This window comes from Calonectris borealis, chromosome 2, assembly GCF_964195595.1.
Source record: "Calonectris borealis chromosome 2, bCalBor7.hap1.2, whole genome shotgun sequence".
Taxonomy (NCBI): Eukaryota; Metazoa; Chordata; class Aves; order Procellariiformes; family Procellariidae; genus Calonectris; species Calonectris borealis.
This window is the reverse complement of record NC_134313.1, coordinates 1,285,838-1,313,016: the sequence shown is the minus strand read 5'-3', so window position 1 is coordinate 1,313,016 and position 27,179 is coordinate 1,285,838. Positions and strand designations below refer to the sequence as shown.

Sequence of the window (27,179 nt, the reverse complement as noted above, 5' to 3'; positions counted from 1 at the left end):
TGAAGGCCCATCCAGGGGGTTGCCCGAGGAGAGGCAACCAGCCCCACAAATTACGACTGCCTCCGCTAAGAAAAAAAGGAGGGTAATTGTCATTGGTGATTCCCTTCTGAGGGGGACCGAGGGCCCAATTTGTCGGCCGGACCCATCCCACAGGGAAGTCTGCTGCCTCCCTGGGGCCCGGGTGAAGGACATTACTAGGAAACTCCCTAGTCTCGTGCAGGCCTCCGATTACTACCCGCTACTGGTTATACAGGCTGGCAGTGAGGAGGTTGCAGGGAGAAGTCCCGAAGGGATCAAAAGGGACTTCAGGGCGCTGGGGCGACTGGTGGGAGGATCGGGAGCACAGGTAGTTTTTTCCTCGATCCCTTTAGTGGCGGGGCGGAACACCGAAAGGAACAGGAAAACTCATCGGATCAACACGTGGCTCAGGGGCTGGTGCCATCAACAGAATTTTGGCTTCTTTGACCACGGGGAGGTTTACATGGCACCGGGCCTGCTGGCGACGGACGGAGTTCAGCTGTCTCGCAGGGGGAAAAGGATTCTCGCGTGTGAGTTGGCCGGGCTCATCGAGAGGGCTTTAAACTAGATTCGAAGGGGGACGGGGATAAAACCAGGCTCTCTAGAGAAGAGCCTAGGGTCCGCACGCCATTGTCGGGGGAGAAATCGGCAGCCCAGCTCAAGTGCATCTATACCAATGCACGCAGCATGGGCGGCAAACAGGAGGAGCTGGAAGCCATTGTGCAGCGGGGTAGATATGACTTAGTCGCCATCACGGAAACGTGGTGGGATGAGTCGCACGATTGGAGTGCTGCAATGGACGGCTATAAGCTTTTCAGAAGGAACAGGCGAGGAAGGAGAGGCGGTGGAGTAGCCCTGTATGTTAGGGAATGCTTTGACTGTCTAGAGCTCGATGGTAGTGATGACGAGGTCGAGTGCTTGTGGGTAAGGATGAGGGGGAAGGCCAACAAGGCAGATATCCTGCTGGGGGTCTGTTATAGACCACCTGGCCAGGAAGAGGAGGCAGATGAAATATTCTACCAGAGGCTGGCAGAAGTCTCCCAGTCGCTAGCCCTTGTTCTCGTAGGGGACTTCAACTTTCCGGATGTCTGCTGGAAATACCACACGGCAGAGAGGAAACAGTCGAGGAGGTTCCTGGAGTGTGTGGAGGATAACTTCCTGACGCAGCTGGTAAGCGAGCCCACCAGGGGAGATGCCTCGCTTGACCTGCTGTTCACGAACAGAGAAGGGCTGGTGGGAGATGTGGTGGTCGGAGGCCGGCTTGGGCTTAGCGACCATGAAATGGTAGAATTTTCGATACTTGGTGAAGTAAAGAGGGGGGCCAGCAAAACCGCTACCATGGACTTCCGGCGGGCGGACTTTGGCCTGCTCAGGACACTGGTCGAGAGGATCCCTTGGGAGACGGTCCTGAAGGGCAAAGGGGTCCAGGAAGGCTGGACGTTCTTCAAGAAGGAAGTCTTAAAGGCGCAGGAGTGGGCTGTCCCCATGTGCCGCAAGAAGTACGGGCGGGGAAGGCGACCGGCCTGGCTGAACGGGGAGCTCTGGCTGGGACTCAGGGAAAAAAGGAGAGTTTATCACTTGTGGAGGAAGGGTCAGGCAACTCAGGAAGAGTACAGGGATCGCGTTAGGTCGTGCAGAGAGGAAATTAGAAAGGCAAAAGCCCAGCTAGAACTCAACCTGGCCACTGTCGTGAGAGACAACAAAAAATGCTTTTATAAGTATGTTAATGACAAAAGGAGAGCCAAGGAGAATCTCCATCCTCTATTGGATGCGGGGGGGAACGTTGCCACCAAGGATGAGGAAAAGGCTGAGGTACTCAACGCCTTCTTTGCCTCAGTCTTTAGTAGTCAGAATGGTTATCCTCAGGGTACTCAGCCCCCTGAGCTGGAAGACAGGGACGACAAGCAGGATAAACCCCCCATAATTCAAGAGGATGAAGTTCATGACCTGCTATGCCACCTGGATGTTCACAAGTCTATGGGGCCGGATGGGATCCACCCGAGGGTTCTGAGGGAGCTGGCGGAGGAGCTTGTCGAGCCGCTCTCCATCATTTACCAGCAGTCCTGGTTAACTGGGGAAGTCCCGGACGACTGGAGGCTCGCCAATGTGACTCCCATCTACAAGAAGGGCCGGAAGGAGGATCCGGGGAACTACAGGCCGGTCAGCCTGACCTCGGTGCCGGGGAAGATCATGGAGCGGTTGGTTTTGAGGGTGCTCACGAGCCATGTCCGGGACAACCAGGGGATCAGGCCCAGCCAGCATGGGTTCATGGAAGGCAGGTCCTGCTTGACCAACCTGATCTCCTTCTATGACCAGGTGACCCGCCTAGTGGATGAGGGAAAGGCTGTGGATGAGGTCTACTTGGACTTCAGTAAGGCCTTTGACACTGTCTCCCACAGCATTCTCCTAGAGAAGCTGGCGGCTCACGGCCTAGACAGGTACACTCTTCGCTGGGTAAAAAACTGGCTGGACGGCCGAGCCCAGAGAGTTGTGGTGAACGGAGTTAAATCCAGTTGGCGGCCGGTCACGAGCCGTGTTCCCCAGGGCTCAGTTTTGGGGCCGGTCCTGTTCAATATCTTCATCAATGATCTGGACGAGGGGATCGAGTGCTCCCTCAGTAAGTTTGCAGACGACACCAAGTTGGGCGGGAGTGTTGATCTGCTGGAGGGTAGGAAGGCTCTGCAGAGGGACCTGGACAGGCTGGATCGATGGGCCGAGGCCAACTGTATGAGATTCAACAAGGCCAAGTGCCGGGTCCTGCACTTCGGCCACAACAACCCCAGGCAACGCTACAGGCTTGGGGAAGAGTGGCTGGAAAGCTGCCCAGAGGAAAAGGACCTGGGGGTACTGGTTGACAGCCGGCTGAACATGAGCCGGCAGTGTGCTCAGGTGGCCAAGAAGGCCAACGGCATCCTGGCCTGTATCAGAAATAGTGTGGCCAGCAGGAATAGGGAGGTGATCATGCCCCTGTACTCGGCACTGGTGAGGCCGCACCTCGAATACTGTGTTCAGTTTTGGGCCCCTCACTACAAGAAGGACATGGAGGTGCTGGAGCGCGTCCAGAGGAGGGCAACGAAGCTGGTGAAGGGCCTGGAGCACAAGTCTTATGAGGAGCGGCTGAGGGAACTGGGGTTGTTTAGCCTGGAGAAGAGGAGGCTGAGGGGAGACCTCATCGCACTCTACAACTACCTGAAAGGAGGGTGTAGCGAGGTGGGGGTTGGTCTCTTCTGCCAAGTAACTAGCGATAGGACAAGAGGAAATGGCCTCAAGTTGTGCCAAGGGAGGTTTAGATTGAACATTAGGAAAAATTTTTTTACTGAAAGAGTGGTCAGGCCTTGGAACAGGCTGCCCAGGGAAGTGGTGGAGTCACCATCCCTGGAGGTATTTAAAAGACGTGTAGATGAGGCCCTTAGGGACATGGTGTAGTAGGCATGGTGGTGTTGGGTTGACGGTTGGACACGATGATCTTAGAGGTCTTTTCCAACCTGTATGATTCTATGATTCTATGATTCTAAGGCTCCTCCAAACTCACCCAGCACAAAGCCAGGGCTCTACAGGCCATCGGGGTGGGTGCAGAAGGCCTACAAGACCTCTCTTAGGAAGTACGTCCCCAGCAACAACACCACCACCTCAAACACAGAGCAGCACAGGGGGGCTTCCAGCCCCTGACACAAGCCCTTCACTTGACCCAACAAAGGCTTGCACATGCTAATGCACTTCTACTCAGGCCTCTGTCACAAGCTCCCCATGGCAGCACGCGCTTGACCAACCCTCTTCCCCAGCACGACTCTCTGGCCATCACAGCAGGCAGAATCACAGCAAACGGAATCATTGAGTGCACAAGGAATCTCTGCAGATCATCTACTTCAACCCAAGCAGGGCCAGCTCGAGCAGGCTCTCCAGGACCACCTCCAGTCAGTGTTTCAGTATCTCCGAGGATGGAGACTCCAACACCTCGCTGTGCAACCGCTTCCACTGCTTGACCACCCTCACACGGAAAAAGGCTTGCCTTCTCTTCCAAGGGAATGGCACCTCTTTTCAGCTTTCTCCACTCGCTCTTGCCCTGGCCGTGAGCACCCATGAGAAGCGTCTCACTCCCCTGGCCTCATTCCCTCCCATCCAGCATTTAGACGCACTGATGACATCTCCCCTGCACGGCCTTGCCTCCTGGCTGAAAAAACTCCCAACTCTCTCACCTTCTCCTCACTGGAAGGATGCTCCAGTCCCGGCAGTGTCTTGGCGGGACTCCAAGCTGCACTCCACTCGCTCCACTAAGTCCACGTCCTTCTTCCGCTGGGGAGCCCTCAACCGGACACAGGTCTCCACATGGGGCCTCACCAGTGCTGAAGAGAGAGCAACATCACCTCCCCCGACCTGCTGGAAACGCTCTTCCCAATGCCGCCCTGCAGACTCTTGGCCTCTTTTGCCTCAAGGGTGCATTGCTGCCTCATAGGCAGCTTGTCCTCCGCCAGCACCACAGAGTCAGAGAATCATAGAATGGTTTGAGGTGGAAGGGGCCTTTAAAGGTCATCTACTCCAACCCCCCTGACATGGACAAGGACATCTTTCACTAGATCAGGTTGCTCAGAGCCCCATCCAACCTGACCTTGAATGTTCCCAGGGATGGGGCATCTACCACCTCTCTGGGCAACCTGTGCCAGGGTTTCACCACCCTCACTGGAAAAAATTTCTTCCTCGTATCTAGTCTAAATCTCCCCTCTTTCAGTTTAAAACCATTCCCCCTTGTCCTGTCGCAACAGGCCCTGCTAAAAAGTCTGTCTCCATCTTTCTTAGAAGCCCCCTTTAAGTACTGAAAGGCCGCAATAAGGTCTCCCCGAAGCCTTCTCTTCTCCAGGCTGAACAACCCCAACTCTCTCAGCCTTTCTTCCTGAGAGAGGCGTTCCACCCCCCTCATCATTTTCATGGCCTCCTCTGGACCTGCTCCAACAGGTCCATGTCTGTCTGGTGCTGAGTGTTCCAGAGCTGGACGCAGTGCTCCAGGGGGGTCTCACCAGAGCAGAGCAGAGGGGCAGAATCCCCTCCCTCGACCTGCTGCCCACGCTGCCCAGGATACGGTTGGCCTCCTGGACTGCGAGCGCACATTGCCGGCTCATGTCCAGCTTTTCATCCACCAGTACCCCCAAGGCCTTGAGCAGCAGGGCTGCTCCCCATCCCTTCAACCCCCAGCCTCTATTGAGACTGGGGGTTGCCCCGACCCAGGTGCAGGACATTGCCCTTGGCCTGGTTGAACCTCATGAGGTTCACACGGGCCCACTTCTCAACCTTGTCCAGGTCCCTCTGGAGGGCATCCCGTCCCTCAGGCGTGTCGACCGCACCACTTAGCTTGGTGGTGTCTGCAAACTTGCTGAGGGTGCATGCGATCCCACTGTCTATGTCACTGATGAAGATATTAAACAGTACTGGTCCCGATATGGATCCCACGTCCACTGATGTAGTCACTCCATCAGAGAAGGCCGCGAGGTTGGTCAGGCAGGACTTGCCCTTGGTGAAGTCCTTGCTGAAGGACTTGCCTTGCTGGCTGTCTCCAATCACCTCCCTCTCCTCCATGTGCCTTAGCAGAGCTTCCAGGAGGAGCTGTTCCATGAACTTCCCACACACAGGGGTGGACTGACTGGCCTGTAGTTCCCCGGCTCTTCCTTTTTTTCCCTTTTCAAAAATGGGGCTTCTATTTCCCCTTTTCCACTCAGCGGGAACTTCACCGGACTGCCACGACTTCTCAAATACCATGGAGAGTGGCTTATCAGCTTCAGCCGCCACTTCCCTCAGGACCCGCAGATGGATCTCATCAGGTCTCATGGACTCGTGCACCTTCAGGCTCCTTAGGTGATATCAAACCTGACCACCTCCTACAGTGGGTGGCTCTTCATTCTCCCAGTCCCTGCCTTTGCCTTCTGCGGCTTAGGCGGTGAGGCTCGAGCACTTGCTGGTGAAGACCGAGACAAAAAAGTCATTGAGTACCTCAGTCTTCTCCATATCCCGGGTAACCACGTCTCCCGATTCGTTCCGGAGTGGGCCCACATTTTCCCTCGTCTTCCTTTTATCCCCAACGAACCTATAGAAGCTTTTCTTGTTGCCCTTGACGTCCCTGGCCAGATGTAATTCCATCAGGGCTTTAGCTTTCCTAACCTGATCCCTGGCCGCCGGACAATTCCTCTGTATTCCTCCCAGGCTACCTGTCCTTGCTCCCACCCTCTGTAGGCTTCCTTTTTCTGTTTGAGTGTGTGCAGGAGATCCTTCTTCATCCATGCAGGCCTCCCGGCGTTTTTGCCTGACTTCCTCTTTGTTGGGATGCATCGCTCCTCAGCTTGGAGGAGGTGATCCCGGAATATTAACCAGCTTTCTTGGGCCCCTCTTCCCTCCAGGACTTTATCCCGTGCCACTCCACCAAGCACATCCCTGAAGAGGCCAAAGTCCGCTCTCCTGAAGTCCAGGGTAGTGAGCTTGCTGTGCGCCCTCCTCGCTGCCCTGGGGGTCTTGAACTCCACCGTTTCAGGGTCACTGCAGCCAAGGCTGCCCTTGACCTTCACATTCCCCACCAGCCCCTCCTTGTTGGTGAGAACAGGCTCCAGCATAGCACCTCTCCTCGTTGGCTCCTCTACCACTTGGAGACGGAAGTTATCAGCCACGCATTCCAGGAACCTCCCGCACTGCTTACGCCCTGCCGTGTTGTCCCTCCAACACATATCGGGCTGGTTGAAGTCCCCCATGAGGACCAGGGCTTGGGAACGTGGGGCTGCTCCTATCTGTCTAGAGAGGGCCTCATCCGATCCGTCTTCCTGCTCAGGTGGCCTGTAGCGTACCCCCACCGCAATGGCATGCTCAGCAAAGCTGCTTTCCAGCCTGTCGGCCCCCAGCACGTCCTGGGGACCAGCGCTATTCCTGCCCAGAGGCAGGACTTGGCATTTCCCCCTGTTGAACTTCACGAGACTCCTCTCTGCCCCCTTCGCCAGCCTCTCCAGCTCCCTCTGAATGCTGGCACAACCAGCCGGTGCCTCAGACACTCCTCCAGGCTTTGCAGCATCTGCCAACTTGCTGAGGGGGCACTCCCGCCCACTGCCCACCTCACTGACGAGCATGTGGAACACTGTTGGCCCCGTGGAGCCGAGTCCTGGGCTACACCACTTAAGGCTTGCCTCCACCTGGGCTTTGGGACACTCATCACAAGCCTCTGCGCCCAGCCCTTCCACCACTTTGCAGTCCACCTCACTGGCCACTTACACACCCCGTCCTTTCTCGGCTTCTCTAGGAGCACGCAAGGGGAGAAAGCGTCAAAGGCTTTACTAAAAAGTCCAGGTGAACACCAGCCACGGCTCTCTCCTCGTCCACAAAGCTAGTCACTTCGATGTAGAAGACACGGAGGTCGGTCAAGCACCATTTCCCCTTCGGAAATTCACGCCGACGACTCCTCATCACCTTCTTGTCCTTCCTGGGCTTGGCAGTGCTTTCCTGGATCATTTCCTCCATCATCGAGCCCAGAGAGTTGTGGTCAACGGAGTTAAATCCAGTTGGCGGCCGGTCACGAGCCGTGTTCCCCAGGGCTCAGTACTGGGGCCGGTCTTGTTCAATATCTTTATCAACGATCTGGATGAGGGGATCGAGTGCTCCCTCAATATGTTTGCAGATGACACCAAGTTGGGTGGGAGTGTTGATCTGCTCGAGGGTAGGAAGGCTCTGCAGAGGGACCTGGACAGGCTGCATCAATGGGCTGAGGCCAACCATGTGAGGTTCAAGAAGGCCAAGTGCCGGGTCCTGCACTTTGGCCACAACAACCCCAGGCAACGCTACAGGCTTGGGGAAGAGTGGCTGGAAAGCTGCCCAGAAGAAAAGGACCTGAGGGTGCTGACTGACAGCCGGCTGAACATGAGCCGGCAGTGTGCCCAGGTGGCCAAGAAGGCCAACGGCATCCTGGCCTGTATTAGGAATAGTGTGGCCAGCAGTAGTAGGGAGGTGGTCGTGCCCCTGTACTCGGCACTGGTGAGGCCACACCTCGAACACTGTGTTCCGTTTTGGGCCCCTCACTACAAGAAGGACATGGAGGTGCTGGAGCGTGTCCAGAGGAGGGCAACGAAGCTGGTGAAGAGCCTGGAGCACAAGCCTTATGAGGAGCGGCTGAGGGAACTGGGGTTGTTTAGCCTGGAGAAGAGGAGGCTGAGGGGAGACCTCATCGCGCTCTACAACTACCTGAAAGGAGGTTGTAGTGAGGTGGGGGTTGGTCTCTTCTCCCAAGTAACTAGCGATAGGACAAGAGGAAATGGCCTCAAGTTGCGCCAAGGGAGGTTTAGATTGGACATTAGGAGAAATTTCTTTACTGAAAGAGTGGTTCAGGCCTTGGAACAGGCTGCCCAGGGAAGTGGTGGAGTCACCATCCCTGGAGGTATTTAAAAGACGTGTAGATGAGGCCCTTAGGGACATGGTTTAGTGGGCATGGTGTGTTGGGTTGACGGTTGGACACAATGATCTTAGGGGTCTTTTCCAACCTGTATGATTCTATGATTCTACGATCTTTGTCGTGGTTTAACCTGGCAGCAGCCAAATACCACGCAGCCGCTCGCTCACCCCCCCCCCCCGCCAGGTGGGATGGGGGAGAGAATCAGAAGGGTAAAAGTGAGAAAACTCGTGGGTTGAGATAAAGAGAGTTTAATAGGGAAAGCAAAAGCCGTGCACGCAAGCAAAGCAAAACAAGGAATTCATTCACCACTTCCCATCGGCAGGCAGGTGTTCAGCCATCGCCAGGAAAGCAGGGCTCCATCACGCGTAACAGTTACTTGGGAAGACAAACGCCATCACTCCGAACGCCCCCCCTCCTTCTTCTTCACCCAGCCTTATATGCTGTGCATGATGTCATATGTTATGGAATAGCCTATTGGCCAGCTGGGCCAGCCGTCCTGGCCACACTCCCTCCCAGCCTCCTGCACATCTGGCAGGGCATGGGAAGATGAAAAGTCCTTGACTAGGGTAAACAATACCTAGCAACAACCAAAACATCAGTGTGTCATCAACATTATTCTCACACTACGTCCAAAACACAGCACTATACCAGTTAATAGGAAGAAAATCAACTCCATCCCAGCCAAAACCAGGACAATCTTTCCCGGAAAAGAGATCAGGGTAGGCAGCCACTAGTTTCCCAGATCCTCCTTCCTGATCTCCTTCAAGATAGGAGAACTCTGAGCTCTCTTCCAGCCATCAGGAACCACACCCAGGCACTAAGACCTTTCCAAGATAATTCAGAGGGGCCTTACGAGGACATCAGGGAGCTCCCTACGCGTTCATGGCTACGACCCATAAGGCCCCACAGACTTCCTGCCATCCAGACACACACACTCCTTCCTACCTCCCTTCATCTTCCTTCAGCAACAAGCACTGCTCGCCTGACAAACAGCCTGCAAAACACTCACCTTGGCTCAATCGGGGCAGGCCTTGCCACTCATCAAGCCTTTGGCATGATGCACCACCACCAGGGCATCGGCTCTGCGGCCCCATGCACCATGCTCGCCTCCAACTCCCCTGGGCAATCTCCAAACCCTCTTTCTGCTCCTCAAACACCATGGAGAGAAGTGGCCTCACCCCTCGGCACTCACCCCAAGTCAAGACCCCAAAGGCTCTGCCTCAACAGCCTCCCCTGCCTGCCGCTCCCGCTCCCCCTCTGCCTCTCGCCACACTCACGGGCTCTCCAGAAACTCACCTGCCCTTGCGAGGTGATCCACATCAAGCACTGTGTCACGCCAGAGCCCCGGCTGCCAATGTGCCAGCCCCCGCTAAGGGGAGCGCTACGGAGGGGCCAGCACAAGCCTTTGGGGAGCGTGGCAGGGCTCCCCACATCACAGGGCTCCCGAGCTCTGAACCAGGGCTGCCAGGACAACGGCCTGCTCTCGCAAACAGCCCTCCTCTGCCTGCTTGCACTGCCACCCCCAGGGACGCCACCAACGGGGCACAAGCCCAAACAGGCAGCCGCCTTTCTCCCACCTACAACCTTACCAGCAACAGGGGCACCAGGACACCCACCCAGCACAGCCAACTTTGCAAGGCCAGGCCTAAAGACAGGCTTAGCCAGCTGGCACCAAGGCAGGGAGGGACCCAGTGCATTGGAAGGGGCAGCGCCTCACCCCCGGCACACCTCCAAACACCACACAAGCCTTCCAGGCCTGTGAGGAAATGGGGCCCCCTCTTCACCACCCAACGGCAAACCACACCACACGAGTGCCACGGGATGACCTCACTGGTGACACCCCACCTCTCCTAAGTTTTCGTTGCATCTGCAGAATGCCCTGACATGCACCTTTCATGCAAAACCTCCCAAATACCTACTCTCCCTTAAAAGATGCCGCCAGGACCAGATTGACACGTCCTCACCAGGAGGACATGAAAAGGAGAATTGCGGGAAGGAAAACACACCCCACCTCATTACTCGCGAGGCTGTGGCGTGCAACCGCTGCTTCCTGCAAAATGCCGTCATGCGCAAAGGCTGTCCCGCCCCTCGGGGACCGGCATAAAAGCCGGTCCAGCGCCTCTCTCCCTCACACACTTCTCCTGACGCCTTCTCCTCCACCGTCAACAAGGTGAGCCTGAACCCCCTTCCCCTCCTTCTCCTGCCCAGCCTGGCCCCTCTCTTCCAGCACGCCTTGTCCCCAGCCTCAGCAGCCCTCACGCCTCCCCTCTGCCACGCTCCCCACAGCCCCACACCAGGCCTCCCCACTCCCTCGCCCTCCTGCAACACCGCCCCTCGCACCCCCACGCCCCTCCGCTTTCTCAACGCCCTCTCTTCCAGGGCCCCTCCACACCACACACATGGCCTGCTACGACCTCTGCCGCCCCTGCGGACCCACCCCGCTGGCTAACAGCTGCAACGAGCCCTGTGTCAGGCAGTGCGAGGACTCCCACGTCATCATCCAGCCTTCCACCGTGCAGGTCACCCTGCCAGGACCCATCCTCAGCTCCTTCCCCCAGAATACCGCCGTCGGATCCACCACATCGGCTGCCGTGGGCAGCGCCCTCAGCTCCCAGGGAGTGCCCGTCTCCTCTGGTGGATTCGGCCTCGGCTACGGCTTCGGAGGCCTGGGCTGCTTCGGCCGCGCAAGAGGCTGCTACCCCTGCTAAGGGCCCTCGCCACCACCCCTGACACCAACCACCCACACCCTGCAAGCCACCGCATGGATTGAGGACGCACCTCTGGGCCCTTCTTGGCACGTGGACCTGCCGTCCACAGCTCCTCCTCTCAAGGCACCAAGCAAGGAAGCAGGGAAGGGGCCAGCCCGCGCTGCCTGGAAACATGGCCCATGGACCTCCTCCTCTCCTCCCACTTTCTTCTCTGCATCGCCCCTTCTGCTATGACCAGTGCTCTCCGCTCCAAACACCTTCTCACAAGCCAAAGACCACAGGGGAGTTCCGGTGTGCCACTCCCACCGCAGGGCAGGAACACCTCGGTGCTGTAGTAATCGACTGCACACAAGGGACCTCGGCTCATGGACACCCTACCTGCACCTCACACCGGCTCCCTTCCAATTGGCGCTCCTGCCTTTTCACTGTTTTTTTTCCCTCAATAAAGTTCTCCTGCATTCCCGCCTGACACGCCTCCTCTTCCTTTCTTCTCCCAAGGCTCTTCCAAACTCACCCAGCACAAAGCCTGGTCTCAACAGGCCATCGGGATGAGTGGAAAAGGGCTACAAGACCTCTGTTAGCAAGGATGTCTCCATCAAGAACACCACCACAGAATAGCACAGGGGAGCTTCCAGCCCCTGACACAAGACCTTCACTTGACCCAACAAAGGCTTGCACGTGCTAATGCAATTCCACGCATGCCTCTGTCGCAAGCTCCCCACGGCAGCACGCACTTGACCAACCCTCTTCCCCAGCACGACTCTCTGGCCATCACAGCAAGCAAAACCACAGTAAACAGAATCATTGAGTGCACAAGGAATCTCTGCAGATCATCTACTTCAACTCAACCTGCTCAAGCAGGCCCTGCTCAAGCAGCCTGCCCAGCACCACGTCCAGTCAGGGTTTCAGTATCTCCAAGGATGGAGACTCCAACACCTCGCTGTGCAACCGCTTCCACTGCTTGACCACCCTCACACGGAAAAAGGCTTGCCTTCTCTTCCAAGGGAATGGCACCTCTTTTCAGCTTTCTCCACTCGCTCTTGCCCTGGCCGTGGGCCCCCATGAGAAGCGTCTCACTCCCCTGGCCTCATTCCCTCCCATCCAGCATTTAGACGCACGGATGACATCTCCCCTGCACGGCCTTGCCTCCTGGCTGAAAAAACTCCCAGCTCTCTCACCTTCTCTTCACAGGAAGGATGTTCCAGTCCCTTCAGCGTCTTGGGGGCCCTGCACTCCACTCGCTCCACTAAGTCCATGTCCTTCTTCCACTCCGCACTACTCAACTGGACACAGGACTCCACACGGGGCCTCACCAGCGCTGAAGAGAGAGCAACATCTCCTGCCCTGCTGGAAACGCTCTTCCCAATGTCACCCTGGAGACCTTTGGCCTCTTTTGCCCCAAGGGTGCATTGCTGCCTCATAGTCAGCTTGTCCTCCACCAGAACCACAAAGTCGTGCTCAGCAAAGCTGCTTTCCAGCCTCTCGGCCCCCAGCGCGTCCTGGGGACCAGCACGTCCTGGGGACCAGCGCTATTCCTCCCCAGAGGCAGGACTTGGCATTTCCCCCTGTTGAACTTCACAAGACTCCTCTCTGCCCCCTTCGCCAGCCTCTCCAGCTCCCTCTGAATGCTGGCACAACCAGCCGGTGCCTCAGACTCTCCTCCAGGCTTTGCAGCATCTGCCAACTTGCTGAGGGGGCACTCCCTCCCACTGCCCACCTCACTGACGAGCATGTGGAACACTGTTGGCCCCGTGGAGCCGAGTCCTGGGCTACACCACTTAAGGCTTGCCTCCACCTGGGCTTTGGGACACTCATCACAAGCCTCTGGGCCCAGCCCTTCCACCACTTTGCAGTCCACCTCACTGGCCACTTACACACCCCATAGTTTCTCTGCTTGTCCAGAAGTACCGGCACCGGGCCTGCTGGCGACGGTCGGAGTTCAGCTGTCTCACAGGGGGAAAAGGATTCTCGCGTGTGAGTTGGCCGGGCTCATCGAGAAGGCTTTAAACTAGATTCGAAGGGGGAAGGGGATAAAACCAGGCTCTCTAGAGAAGAGCCTAGGGTCCGCACGCCATTGTCGGGGGAGAAATCGGCAGCCCAGCTCAAGTGCATTTATACCAATGCACGCAGCATGGGCGGCAAACAGGAGGAGCTGGAAGCCATTGTGCAGCGGGGTAGCTATGACTTAGTCGCCATCACGGAAACATGGTGGGATGAGTCTCACGACTGGAGTGCTGCAATGGATGGCTATAAGCTCTTCAGAAGGGACAGGCGAGGAAGGAGAGGCGATGGAGTAGCCCTGTGTGTTAGGGAGTGCTTCGACTGTCTAGAGCTCGATGGTAGTGATGACGAGGTCGAATGCTTGTGGGTAAGGATGAGGGGGAAGGCCAACAAGGCAGATATCCTGCTGGGGGTCTGTTATAGACCACCTAGCCAGGACAAGGAGGCAGACGAAATATTCTACCAGAGGCTCGCAGAAGTCTCCCAGTCGCTAGCCCTTGTTCTCGTAGGGGACTTCAACTTTCCGGATGTCTGCTGGAAATACCACACGGCAGAGAGGAAACAGTCGAGGAGGTTCCTGGAGTGTGTGGAGGATAACTTCCTGACGCAGCTGGTAAGCGAGCCCACCAGGGGAGATGCCTCGCTTGACCTGCTGTTCACGAACAGAGAAGGGCTGGTGGGAGATGTGGTGGTCGGAGGCCAGCTTGGGCTTAGAGACCATGAAATGGTAGAATACTCAATACTTAGTGAAGTAAAGAGGGGGGTCAGCAAAACCGCTACCATGGACTTCCGGAGGGCGGACTTTGGCCTGCTCAGGACACTGGTCGAGAGGGTCCCTTGGGAGACAGTCCTGAAGGGCAAAGGGGTCCAGGAAGGCTGGACGTTCTTCAAGAAGGAAGTCTTAAAGGCGCAGGAGCGGGCCGTCCCCATGTGCCGCAAGAAGAACGGGCGGGGAAGGCGACCGGCCTGGCTGAATGGGGAGCTCTGGCTGGGACTCAGGAAAAAAAGGAGAGTTTATCACTTGTGGAAGAAGGGGCAGGCAACTCAGGAAGGGTACAGGGATCTCGTTAGGTCGTGCAGAGAGGAAATTAGAAAGGCAAAAGCCCGGCTAGAACTCAACCTGGCCACTGTCGTGAGAGACAACAAAAAAAGCTTTTACAAGTATATTAATGACAAAAGGAGACCCAAGGAGAATCTCCATCCTCTATTGGATGCGGGGGGGAACGTTGCCACCAAGGACGAGGAAAAGGCTGAGGTACTCAACGCCTTCTTTGCCTCAGTCTTTAGTAGTCAGAGTGGTTATCCTCAGGGTACTCAGCCCCCTGAGCTGGAAGACAGGGACGACGAGCAGGATAAACCCCCCATAATTCAAGAGGATGCAGTTCATGACCTGCTACGCCACCTGGACGTTCACAAGTCTATGGGGCCAGATGGGATCCACCCGAGGGTACTGAGGGAGCTGGCGGAGGAGCTTGCCGAGCTGCTCTCCATCATTTACCAGCAGTCCTGGTTAACAGGGGAGGTCCCAGACGACTGGAAGCTCGCCAATGTGATCTATAAGAAGGGCCGGAAAGAGGATCCGGGGAACTACAGGCCGGTCAGCCTGACCTCGGTGCCGGGGAAGATCATGGAGCGGTTGGTTTTGAGGGTGCTCACGAGCCATCTCCGGGACAACCAGGGGATCAGGCCCAGCCAGCACAGGTTCATGGAAGGCAGGTCCTGCTTGACCAACCTCATCTCCTTCTATGACCAGGTGACCCGCCTAGTGGATGAGGGAAAGGCTGTGGATGCGGTCTACCTGGACTTCAATAAAGCCTTTGACACTGTCTCCCACAGCATTCTCCTAGAGAAGCTGGCGGCTCACGGCCTAGACAGGTACACTCTTCGCTGGGTAAAAAACTGGCTGGACGACCGAGCCTAGAGAGTTGTGGTCAACGGAGTTCAAGCCAGTTGGCGGCCGGTCACGAGCCGTGTTCCCCAGGGCTCAGTTTTGGGGCCGGTCCCGTTCAATATCTTTATCAACGATCTGGACGAGGGGATCGAGTGCTCCCTCAGTAAGTTTGCAGACGACACCAAGTTGGGTGGGAGTGTTGATCTGCTGGAGGGTAGGAAGGCTCTGCAGAGGGACCTGGACAGGCTGGATCGATGGGCTGAGGCTAATTGTATGACGTTCAAGAAGGCCAAGTGCCGGGTCCTGCACTTGGGTCACAACAACCCCAGGCAACGCTGCAGGCTTGGGGCAGAGTGGCTGGAAAGCTGCCCAGAGGAAAAGGACCTGGGGGTGCTGATTGACAGCCGGCTGAACATGAGCCGGCAGTGTGCCCAGGTGGCCAAGAAGGCCAACGGCATCCTGGTCTGTATCAGAAATAGTGTGGCCAGCAGGAGCAGGGAGGTGATCGTGCCCCTGTACTCGGCACTGGTGAGGCCACACCTCGAATCCTGTGTTCAGTTTTGGGTCCCTCACTACAAGAAGGACATGGAGGTGCTGGAGCGTGTCCAGAGGAGGGCAACGAAGCTGGTGGAGGGCCTGGAGCACAAGTCTGATGGGGAGCAGCTGAGGGAACTGGGACTGTTTAGTCTGGAGAAGAGGAGGCTGAGGGGAGACCTCATTGCGCTCTACAACTACCTGAAAGGAGGTTGTAATGAGGTGGGGGTTGGTCTCTTCTCCCAAGTAACTAGCGATAGGAGAGAGGAAATGGCCTCAAGTTGCGCCAAGGGAGGTTTAGATTGAACATTAGGAGAAATTTCTTTACTGAAAGAGTGGTCAGGCCTTGGAACAGGCTGCCCAGGGAAGTGGTGGAGTTACCATCCCAGGAGGTATTTAAAAGACGTGTAGATGAGGCCCTTAGGGACACGGTTTAGTGGACATGGTGTGTTGGGTTGACGGTTGGACACGATGATCTTAGAGGTCTCTTCCAACCTGTATGATTCTAAGTACACAAGGGGAGAAAGCATCAAAGGCTTTTCTAAAACGTTCAGGTACACACCAGCCACGGCTCTCTCCTCGTCCACAAAGCTAGTCGCTTCAATGCAGAAGACACGGAGGTCAGTCAAGCATGATTTCCCCTTTGTAAATTCACGCCAACCACTCCCCATCACCTTCTTGGCCCTCCTGGGCTTGGCAGTGCTTTCCGGGACCATTTCCTCCATCACCTTCCCCACGGACGAGGTCAGGCTCACCAGCCTCTACTTTCCCAGATCTTCCTTCCAGATCTTCTCAAAGACAGGAGGCATATGAGCTCTCTTCCAGTTGTCGTGGTTTAATCTCAGCTGACAACTAAGCACCACGCAGACGCTCGCTCACTCCCCCTCCCCGATGGGATGGGGGAGAGAATCGGAAGGATAAAAGTGAGAAAACTCGTCGGTTGGGATAAAGACAGTTTAACAGGGAAAGCAAAAGCCGCACACGCAAGCAAAGCAAAACAAGGAATTCATTCACTACTTCCCATCTGCAGGCAGGTGTTCAGCCATCTCCAGGAAAGCAGGGCTCCATCACGCTAACGGTGACTTGGGAAGAGAAACGCCGTAACTCTGAACGTCCCCCCCTTACTTCTTCTGCCACCAGCTTTATATGCTGAGCATGATGTCATATGGTATGGAATATCCCTTTGGGCAGTTGGGGTCAGCTGTCCCAGCTGTGTCCCCTCACAACTTCTTGTGCAACCCCAGTCTACTCGCTGGTGGGCTGGGGCGAGCAGCAGAAAACCCCTTGACTCTGTGTAAGCACTGCTCAGCAATAGCTAAAACATCTCTGGATTATCAATGCTGTTTTCAGCACAAATCCAAAACAAAGGCCCATACCAGCTACTATGCAGAAGATTAACTCTGTCGAAGCCAAAACTGGCGCACCAGCCATCACAAACTGCTCCCAGGCACGACCACCTTTCCAAGATGATGGACACTGGCCTCCCAAGGACATGAGCCAGCTACCTCAGCACTCGTGGCCTCGGCCCCTCAGGCCCCATGGACTTCCTTACCTCCAGACACACACACTCCTTCCTACCTCCCTTCAGCTTCCTCAGCAACAAGCACTGCTCGCCTGACAAACAGCCTGCAAAACACTCACCTTGGCTCAATTGGGGCAGGCCTCGCCACATCAACCCTTCGGCATGATCCACCACCACCAGGGCCTTGACTCTGCGGCCACGTGCACCATGCTCACCTCCAACTGCCCTGGGCAATCTCCAAATCCTCTTTCTGCTCCTCAAACACCATGGAGAGATGTGGCCTCACACCTCGGCACTCATCCCAAGTCAAGACCCCAAAGGCCCTGCCTCAACAGCCTCCCCTGCCTGCCGCTCCCGCTCCCCCTCTGCCTCTCGCCACACTCACGGGCTCTCCAGAAACTCACCTGCCCTTGCGAGGTGATCCACATCAAGCACTGTGTCACGCCAGAGCCCCGGCTGCCAATGTGCCAGCCCCCGCTAAGGGGAGCGCTACGGAGGGGCCAGCACAAGCCTTTGTCGAGCGTGGCAGGGCTCCCCACATCACAGGGCTCCCGAGCTCTGAACCAGGGCTGCCAGGACAACGGCCTGCTCTCGCAAACAGCCCTCCTCTGCCTGCTTGCACTGCCACCCCCAGGGACGCCACCAACGGGCACAAGCCCAAACAGGCAGCCGCCTTTCTCCCACCTACAACCTTACCAGCAAGAGGGGCACCAGGACACCACCCAGCACAGCCAACTTTGCAAGGCCAGGCCTAAAGACAGGCTTAGCCAGCTGGCACCAAGGCAGGGAGGGACCCAATGCATTGGAAGGGGCAGCGCCTCACCCCCGGCACACCTCCAAACACCACACAAGCCTTCCAGGCCTGCGAGGAAATGGGGCCCCCTCTTCACCACGCACCGGCAAACCACACCACAACAGTGCCACGGGATGGCCTCACTGGTGACACCCCACCTCTCCTATGCTTTGGCCACGTCTTCTGCCCGCCCTGACACGCGCCATCAACACCAAGCCTCTAATACTCTCACTTAAAAGCTGCCGCCAGGGCCAAGTGGACACGTCCTCACCAGGAGGACATGAAATTGGAGAATTGCGGGAAGGAAAACACACCCCACCTCATTACTCGCGAGGCTGTGGCGTGCAACAGCTGCTTGCTGCAAAATGCCGTCATGCGCAAAGCCTGTCCCGCCCCTCGGGGACCAGCATAAAAGCCGGCCCAGCGCCTCTCTCCCTCACACACTTCTCCTGACGCCTTCTCCTCCGCCGTCAACAAGGTGAGCCTGAACCCCCTTCCCCTCCTTCTCCTGCACAGCCTGGCCCCTCTCTTCCAGCACGCCTTGTCCCCAGCCTCAGCAGCCCTCACGCCTCCCCACCGCCACGCTCCCCACAGCCCCACACCAGGCCTCCCCACTCCCTCGCCGTCCTGCAATACCGCCCCTCGCATCCCCACGGCCCTCCGTTTTCTCAACGCCCTCTCTTCCAGGGCCCCTCCACACCACACACATGGCCTGCTACGACCTCTGCCGCCCCTGCGGACCCGCCCCGCTGGCTAACAGCTGCAACGAGCCCTGTGTCAGGCAGTGCGAGGCCTCCCACGTCATCATCCAGCCTCCCCCCGTGCAGGTCACCCTGCCAGGACCCATCCTCAGCTCCTTCCCCCAGAACACCACCGTCGGATCCACCACATCGGCTGCCGTGGGCAGCGCCCTCAGCTCCCAGGGAGTGCCCGTCTCCTCTGGTGGCTTCGGCTACGGCTACGGCCTCGGAGGCCTGGGCTGCTTCGGCGGCGCAAGAGGCTGCTACCCCTGCTAAGGGCCCTCGCCACCACCCCTGACACCAACCACCCACACCCTGCAAGCCACCGCATGGATTGAGGACGCACCTCTGGGCCCTTCTTGGCACGTGGACCTGCCGTCCACAGCTCCTCCTCTCAAGGCACCAAGCAAGGAAGGAGGGAAGGGGCCAGCCAGGGCTGCCTGGAAACATGGCCCATGGACCTCCTCCTCTCCTCCCACTTCTTCTTTGCATCGCCCCTTCTGCTATGACCAGTGCTCTCCGCTCCAAACACCTTCTCACAAGCCGAAGACCACCAGGGACTTCTGGTGTGCCGCTCCCACCGCAGAGCAGGAAGACCTCAGTGCTCTGGATAAATCGACTGCACGCAAGGGACCTCGGCTCATGGTCACCCTACCTGCACCTCACACCGGCTCCCTTCCAATTGGCACTCCTGCCTCCTCACTGGTTTTCTTCCCCTCAATAAAGTTCTCCTGCATCCCAACCTGACACGCCTCCACTTCCTTTCTTCTCTCAAGACTCCTCCAACTTCACCCAGCACAAAGCCAGGGCTCAACAGGCCATCGGGCTGGGTGGAAAACAGACACAAGACCTCTCCTAACAAAGAGGCCACCACAACCAACACCTCCACAGACTGGCACCTGAGGGCCTTCCAGAACATGACACAAGCCCATCACTTGACCAAACAAAGGCTTCGACATGACAACGCTCCCATGCGCACGCCTCTCATGACGTCTCCCCGTGCCAGCACACACCTGACTCACTCTCTTCCCCAGCATGACTCTCCGGCCCTCCCACCAAACACAATCACAGGATCTGTTAGTTTGGCAGGAACCTCTGCACAGCCGGTGCTTCAACACCCCGTGCTCAAGCAGGGCCAGCTACAGCAGGTTGTCCGGGACCATGGCCAGTCGGGTTTTCAGTATCTCCAAGGATGGAGGCTCCACCGCCTCTTCCACTCTTTGACCACCCTCACACTGAAAAAGGCTTGCCGCCTTTGCCCATGGAATTCCATCTGTTTTCACTTGTGCCCATGGCCTCTTGTTCTGACACTGACCACAAGCCTCTGGGCCCAGCCCTTCAGCCACTTTGCAGTCCACCTCACTGGCCACTCACACAGCCCATACCTTCTCAGCTTGTCTAGGAGCAGCTAATGGCAGACAGCGACAAAGGCTTCATTCAAGTACAGCTCAGCAACAGCCACTGCTCCCCCCTCCTCCAACACCCAGTCGCTTCAACCCGGAAGATGCAGAGGTCGGTCAAGCACCTCTCCATCATTTACCAGCAGTCCTGGTTAACAGGGGAGGTCCCAGATAACTGGAGGCTTGCCAATGTGACGCCCATCAATAGGAAGGGCAGAAGGAGGATCCGGGGAACTACAGGCCGGTCAGCCTGCCCTCGGTGCCGGGGAAGATTATGGAGCGTTCGTTTAGAGTGCGCTCACAAGCCATGTCCGGGACTACCAGGGGATCAGACCCAGCCAGCATGGGTTCATGGAAGGCAGGTCTTGCTTGACCAACCTCATCTCCTTCTATGACCAGGTGACCCGCCTAGTGGATGAGGGAAAGGCTGTGAATGAGGTCTACCTGGACTTCAGTAAAGCCTTTGACACTGTCTCTCACAGCATTCTCCTAGAGAAGCTGGCAGCTCACGGCCTAGACAGGTACACTCTTCGCTGGGTAAAAAACTGGCTGGACGGCCGAGCCCAGAGAGTTGTGGTCAACAGAGTTCAATCCAGTTGGCGGCCGGTCACGAGCGGTGTTCCCCAGGGCTCAGTACTGGGGCCGGTCCCGTTCAATATCTTTATCAACGATCTGGACGAGGGGATCGAGTGCTCCCTCAGAAAGTTTGCAGACGACACCAAGTTGGGCGGGAGTGTTGATCTGCTGGAGGGTAGGAAGGCTCTGCAGAGGGATCTGGACAGGCTGGATCGATGGGCTGAGGCCAGCTGCATGAGGTTCAAGAAGGCCGAGTGCCGGGTCCTGCACTTCGGCCACAACAACCCCAGGCAACGCTACAGGCTTGGGGAAGAGTGGCTGTAAAGGCGCCTGGCAGAAAAGGACCTGGGGGTGCTGGTTGACAGCTGGCTGAACATGAGCCGGCAGTGTGCCCAGGTAGCCAAGAGGGCCAATGGCATCCTGGCCTGTATCAGAAATAGTGTGGCCAGCAGGAGTAGGGAAGTGATCCTGCTCCTGTACTCGGCACTGGAGAGGCCGCACCTCGAATCCTGTGTTCAGTTTTGGGCCCCTCACTACGAGAAGGGCATTGAGGTGCTGGAGCGTGTCCAGAGAAGGGCAACGAAGCTGGTGAAGGGCCTGGAGCACAACTCTGATGAGGAGCGGCTGAGGGAACTGGGACTGTTTAGTCTGGAGAAGAGGAGGCTGAGGGGAGACCTCATCGCGCTCTACAACTACCTGAAAGGAGGTTGTAGCGAGGTGGGTGTTGGTCTCTTCTCCCAAGTAACAACCAACAAGACAAGAGTAAATGGCCTCAAGTTGCGTCGAGGGAGGTTTAGATTGGACATTAGGAGAAATTTCTTTACTGAAAGAGTGGTTCAGGCCTTGGAACAGGCTGCCCAGGGAAGTGGTTGAGTCCCCATCACTAGAAGTATTGAAAAGATGTGTAGATGAAGCGCGTAGGGACATGGTGTAGTGGGCATGGTGTGGTTGGGTTCACGGTTGGACTCGATGATCTTAGAGGTCTTTTCCAACCTTCATGATTCTATGATTCTGTGATTCTATGATTTCCCCTTCATTACTCCACGCCGAACACTCCCCATCACCTTCTTGGCCCTCCTGGGCTTGGCAGTGCTTTCCAGGACCATTTCATCCACAAACAAGGTCAGGCTCACCAGCCTCTACTTTCCCAGATCCTCCCTCTTCATCTTCAAGATACAACGGGTATGAGCTTCTTCCAGTCTTCAGGAACTGCCCCCAGCCACCATGACCTTGCCAAGCTGATGGAGAGTGGCCTCCCAAGGACATCAGCCAGCTCTCTCCACATTCGTGGATGCAGACCCTCAGGCCCCGTGGACTGACGTACACCCAGTCGCACAGCACTCCTTATTAACTCCCTTCATCTTCCTCAGCAACAAGCACTGCTCGACAAACAGCCTGCAAAACACTCACCTTGGCTCAACTGGGGCAGGCCTTGCCACTCATCAACCCTTCGGCATGATCCACCACCACCAGGGCCTCGGCTCTGCGGCCCCATGCACCATGCTCACCTCCAACTCCCCTTGCCAATCTCCAAATCCTCTTTCTGCTCATCCAACACCGTGCAGAGAAGCGGCCTCACCCCTCGGCACTCACCCCAAGTCAAGACCCCAAAGGCCCTGCCTCACTCACCGGCTCTCCAGAAACTCACCTACCCTTGCAGGGTGCCCCATATACAATCACAGAGTCATTTAGGTTGGAAGAGACCCTTAACAGTATCGAGTCCAAATGATAACCTAACCCCTACCAAGTCCACCACTAACCCGCGTCCCTAAGCACCATGTCTACACGTCTTTAAAGACCTCCTAGGATGGTGACTCGGGCACTTCCTGGGGCAGCCTGCTCCAGTGCTTGATAACCCTTTTGGTGATGACATTTTTCCTAAGATCCAATCTAAACCTCCCCCGCTGCAACTTGACGTTGTTTCCTCTTGTCCTATCCCTTCTTACTAGGGATAAGAGACTGACATCCACCTCATTACAACCTCCTTTCACGTAGTTGGAGGGAGCGATAAGGTCTCCCCTCAGCCGTCTTTTTCTGCAAACTAAACACCCCAGTTTCCTCAACAGCTCCTCATGAGTCTTGTCCTCTACTCCCTTCACCAGCTTCATTGCTCTTCTTTGGACACGCCAGAGCCCCGGCTGCAAATGTGCCAGCCCCTGCCAAGGGGAGCGCTACGGAGGGGCCAGCACAAGCCTTTGGGGAGCGTGGCAGGGCTCCCCACATCACAGGGCTCCCGAGCTCTGAACCAGGGCTGCCAGGACAACGGCCTGCTCTCGCAAACAGCCCTCCTCTGCCTGCTTGCACTGCCACCCCCAGGGACGCCACCAACGGGGCACAAGCCCAAACAGGCAGCCGCCTTTCTCCCACCTACAGCCTTACCAGCAAGAGGGGCACCAGGACATCCACCCAGCACAGCCAACTTTGCAAGGCCAGCCCTAAAGACAGGCTTAGCCAGCTGGCACCAAGGCAGGGAAGGACCCAATGCATTGGAAGGGGCAGCGCCTCACCCCCGGCACACCTCCAAACACCACACAAGCCTTCCAGGCCTGCGAGGAAATGGGGCCCCCTCTTCACCACGCACCTGCAAACCACACATAGAATCATAGAATCATAGAATCATAGAATCATACAGGTTGGAAAAGACCTCTAAGATCATCGTGTCCAACCGTCAACCCAACACCACCATGCCCACTACACCATGTCCCTAAGGGCCTCATCTACACGTCTTTTAAATACCTCCAGGGATGGTGACTCCACCACTTCCCTGGGCAGCCTGTTCCAAGGCCTGACCACTCTTTCAGTAAAGAAATTTTTCCTAATGTTCAATCGAAACCTCCCTTGGCGCAACTTGAGGCCATTTCCTCTCGTCCTATCGCTAGTTACTTGGGAGAAGAGACCAACCCCCACCTCACTACAACCTCCTTTCAGGTAGTTGTAGAGCGCGATGAGGTCTCCCCTCAGCCTCCTCTTCTCCAGGCTAAACAACCCCAGTTCCCTCAGCCGCTCCTCATAAGACTTGTGCTCCAGGCCCTTCACCAGCTTCGTTGCCCTCCTCTGGACGCGCTCCAGCACCTCCATGTCCTTCTTGTAGTGAGGGGCCCAAAACTGAACACAGTATTCGAGGTGCGGCCTCACCAGTGCCGAGTACAGGGGCACGATCACCTCCCTATTCCTGCTGGCCACACTATTTCTGATACAGGCCAGGATGCCGTTGGCCTTCTTGGCCACCTGAGCACACTGCCGGCTCATGTTCAGCCGGCTGTCAACCAGTACCCCCAGGTCCTTTTCCTCTGGGCAGCTTTCCAGCCACTCTTCCCCAAGCCTGTAGCGTTGCCTGGGGTTGTTGTGGCCGAAGTGCAGGACCCGGCACTTGGCCTTGTTGAATCTCATACAGTTGGCCTCGGCCCATCGATCCAGCCTGTCCAGGTCCCTCTGCAGAGCCTTCCTACCCTCCAGCAGATCAACACTCCCACCCAACTTGGTGTCGTCTGCAAACTTTCTGAGGGAGCACTCGATCCCCTCGTCCAGATCATTGAGGAAGATATTGAACAGGACCGGCCCCAAAACTGAGCCCTGGGGAACACCGCTCGTGACCGGCCGCCAACTGGATTGAACTCCGTTCACCACAACCCTCTGGGCTCGGCCGTCCAGCCAGTTTTTTACCCAGCGAAGAGTGTACCTGTCTAGGCCGTGAGCCGCCAGCTTCTCTAGGAGAATGCTGTGGGAGACAGTGTCAAAGGCCTTACTGAAGTCCAAGTAGACCACATCCACTGCCTTTCCCTCATCCACTAGGCGGGTCACCTGGTCATAGAAGGAGATGAGGTTGGTCAAGCAGGACCTGCCTTCCATGAACCCGTGCTGGCTGGGCCTGATCCCCTGGTTGTCCCGGAGATGGCTCGTGAGCACCCTCAAAACCAACCGCTCCATGATCTTCCCCGGCACCGAGGTCAGGCTGACCGGCCTGTAGTTCCCCGGATCCTCCTTCCGGCCCTTCTTGTAGATGGGAGTCACATTGGCGAGCCTCCAGTCGTCCGGGACTTCCCCAGTTAACCAGGACTGCTGGTAAATGATGGAGAGCGGCTCGGCAAGCTCCTCCGCCAGCTCCCTCAGAACCCTCGGGTGGATCCCATCCGGCCCCATAGACTTGTGAACATCCTGGTGGCATAGCAGGTCATGAACTTCATCCTCTTGAATTATGGGGGGTTTATCCTGCTTGTCGTCCCTGTCTTCCAGCTCAGGGGGCTGAGTACCCTGAGGATAACCATTCTGACTACTAAAGACTGAGGCAAAGAAGGCGTTGAGTACCTCAGCCTTTTCCTCATCCTTGGTGGCAACGTTCCCCCCCGCATCCAATAGAGGATGGAGATTCTCCTTGGCTCTCCTTTTGTCATTAACATACTTATAAAAGCATTTTTTGTTGTCTCTCACGACAGTGGCCAGGTTGAGTTCTAGCCGGGCTTTTGCCTTTCTAATTTCCTCTCTGCACGACCTAACGCGATCCCTGTACTCTTCCTGAGTTGCCTGACCCTTCCTCCACAAGTGATAAACTCTCCTTTTTTCCCTGAGTCCCAGCCAGAGCTCCCCGTTCAGCCAGGCCGGTCGCCTTCCCCGCCCGTTCTTCTTGCGGCACATGGGGACAGCCCGCTCCTGCGCCTTTAAGACTTCCTTCTTGAAGAACGTCCAGCCTTCCTGGACCCCTTTGCCCTTCAGGACCGTCTCCCAAGGGATCCTCTCGACCAGTGTCCTGAGCAGGCCAAAGTCCGCCCGCCGGAAGTCCATGGTAGCGGTTTTGCTGGCCCCCCTCTTTACTTCACCAAGTATCGAAAATTCTACCATTTCATGGTCGCTAAGCCCAAGCTGGCCTCCGACCACCACATCTCCCACCAGCCCTTCTCTGTTCGTGAACAGCAGGTCAAGCGAGGCATCTCCCCTGGTGGGCTCGCTTACCAGCTGCGTCAGGAAGTTATCCTCCACACACTCCAGGAACCTCCTCGACTGTTTCCTCTCTGCCGTGTGGTATTTCCAGCAGACATCCGGAAAGTTGAAGTCCCCTACGAGAACAAGGGCTAGCGACTGGGAGACTTCTGCCAGCCTCTGGTAGAATATTTCGTCTGCCTCCTCTTCCTGGCCAGGTGGTCTATAACAGACCCCCAGCAGGATATCTGCCTTGTTGGCCTTCCCCCTCATCCTTACCCACAAGCACTCGACCTCGCCATCACTATCATTGAGCTCTAGACAGTCGAAGCATTCCCTAACATACAGGGCTACTCCACCGCCTCTCCTTCCTCGCCTGTTCCTTCTGAAAAGCTTATAGCCGTCCATTGCAGCACTCCAATCGTGCGACTCATCCCACCACGTTTCCGTGATGGCGACTAAGTCATAGCTACCCCGCTGCACAATGGCCTCCAGCTCCTCCTGTTTGCCGCCCATGCTGCGTGCATTGGTATAGATGCACTTGAGCTGGGCTGCCGATTTCTCCCCCGACAATGGCGTGCGGACCCTAGGCTCTTCTCTAGAGAGCCTGGTTTTATCCCCGTCCCCCTTCGAATCTAGTTTAAAGCCCTCTCGATGAGCCCGGCCAACTCATACGCGAGAATCCTTTTCCCCCTGCGAGACAGCTGAACTCCGTCCGTCGCCAGCAGGCCCGGTGCCATGTCGGCACCACACGACTGCCACGGGATGACCTCACTGGCCACACCCCACCTCTACTAAGTTTTCGCTGCAGCTGCAGAATGCCCTCACATGCACCTTTCATGCAAAACCTCCCAAATACCTACTCTCCCTTAAAAGATGCCGCCAGGACCAGATGGACACGTCCTCACCAGGAGGACATGAAAAGGAGAATTGCGGGAAGGAAAACACACCCCACCTCATTACTCGCGAGGCTGTGGCGTGCAACAGCTGCTTGCTGCAAAATGCCGTCATGCGCAAAGGCTGTCCCGCCCCTCGGGGACCAGCATAAAAGCCGGCCCAGCGCCTCTCTCCCTCACACACTTCTCCTGACGCCTTCTCCTCCACCGTCAACAAGGTGAGCATGAACCCCCTTCCCCGCCTTCTCCCGCCCAGCCTGGCCCCACTATTCCAGCACGCCTTGTCCTCAGCCTCAGCACCCCTCACGCCTCCCCTTCGCCACGCTCCCCACAGCCCCACACCAGGCCTCCCCACTCCCTCGCCCTCCTGCAACACCGCCCCTCGCACCCCCACGCCCCTCCGCTTTCTCAACGCCCTCTCTTCCAGGGCCCCTCCACACCACACACATGGCCTGCTACGACCTCTGCCGCCCCTGCGGACCCGCCCCGCTGGCTAACAGCTGCAACGAGCCCTGTGTCAGGCAGTGCGAGGACTCCCATGTCATCATCCAGCCCTCCACCGTGCAGGTCACCCTGCCAGGACCCATCCTCAGCTCCTTCCCCCAGAACACTACCGTCGGATCCACCACATCGGCTGCCGTGGGCAGCGCCCTCAGCTCCCAGGGAGTGCCCGTCTCCTCCGGCGCCTTCGGCTATGGCTACGGCTTCGGAGGCCTGGGCTGCTTCGGCGGCAGAAGAGGCTGCTACCCCTGCTAAGGGCCCTCGCCACCACCCCT

At 57.0% G+C, this 27,179-nt stretch overlaps 1 protein-coding gene across 1 annotated transcript in view; it reads left to right on the top strand.

Annotated features, from left to right (window-relative positions):
* Nucleotides 1-16,197, top strand: part of LOC142079777 (uncharacterized) — a 51,875-nt gene extending 35,678 nt beyond the window's left edge. Inside the window, 3 exon segments of the mRNA XM_075144524.1 lie at nt 1,656-3,149; nt 14,218-15,556; nt 16,117-16,197. Coding sequence (XP_075000625.1) covers nt 1,656-3,149; nt 14,218-15,556; nt 16,117-16,197 — 2,914 coding nt within the window.
* The last annotated feature ends 10,982 nt before the right edge of the window (nt 16,198-27,179 follow it).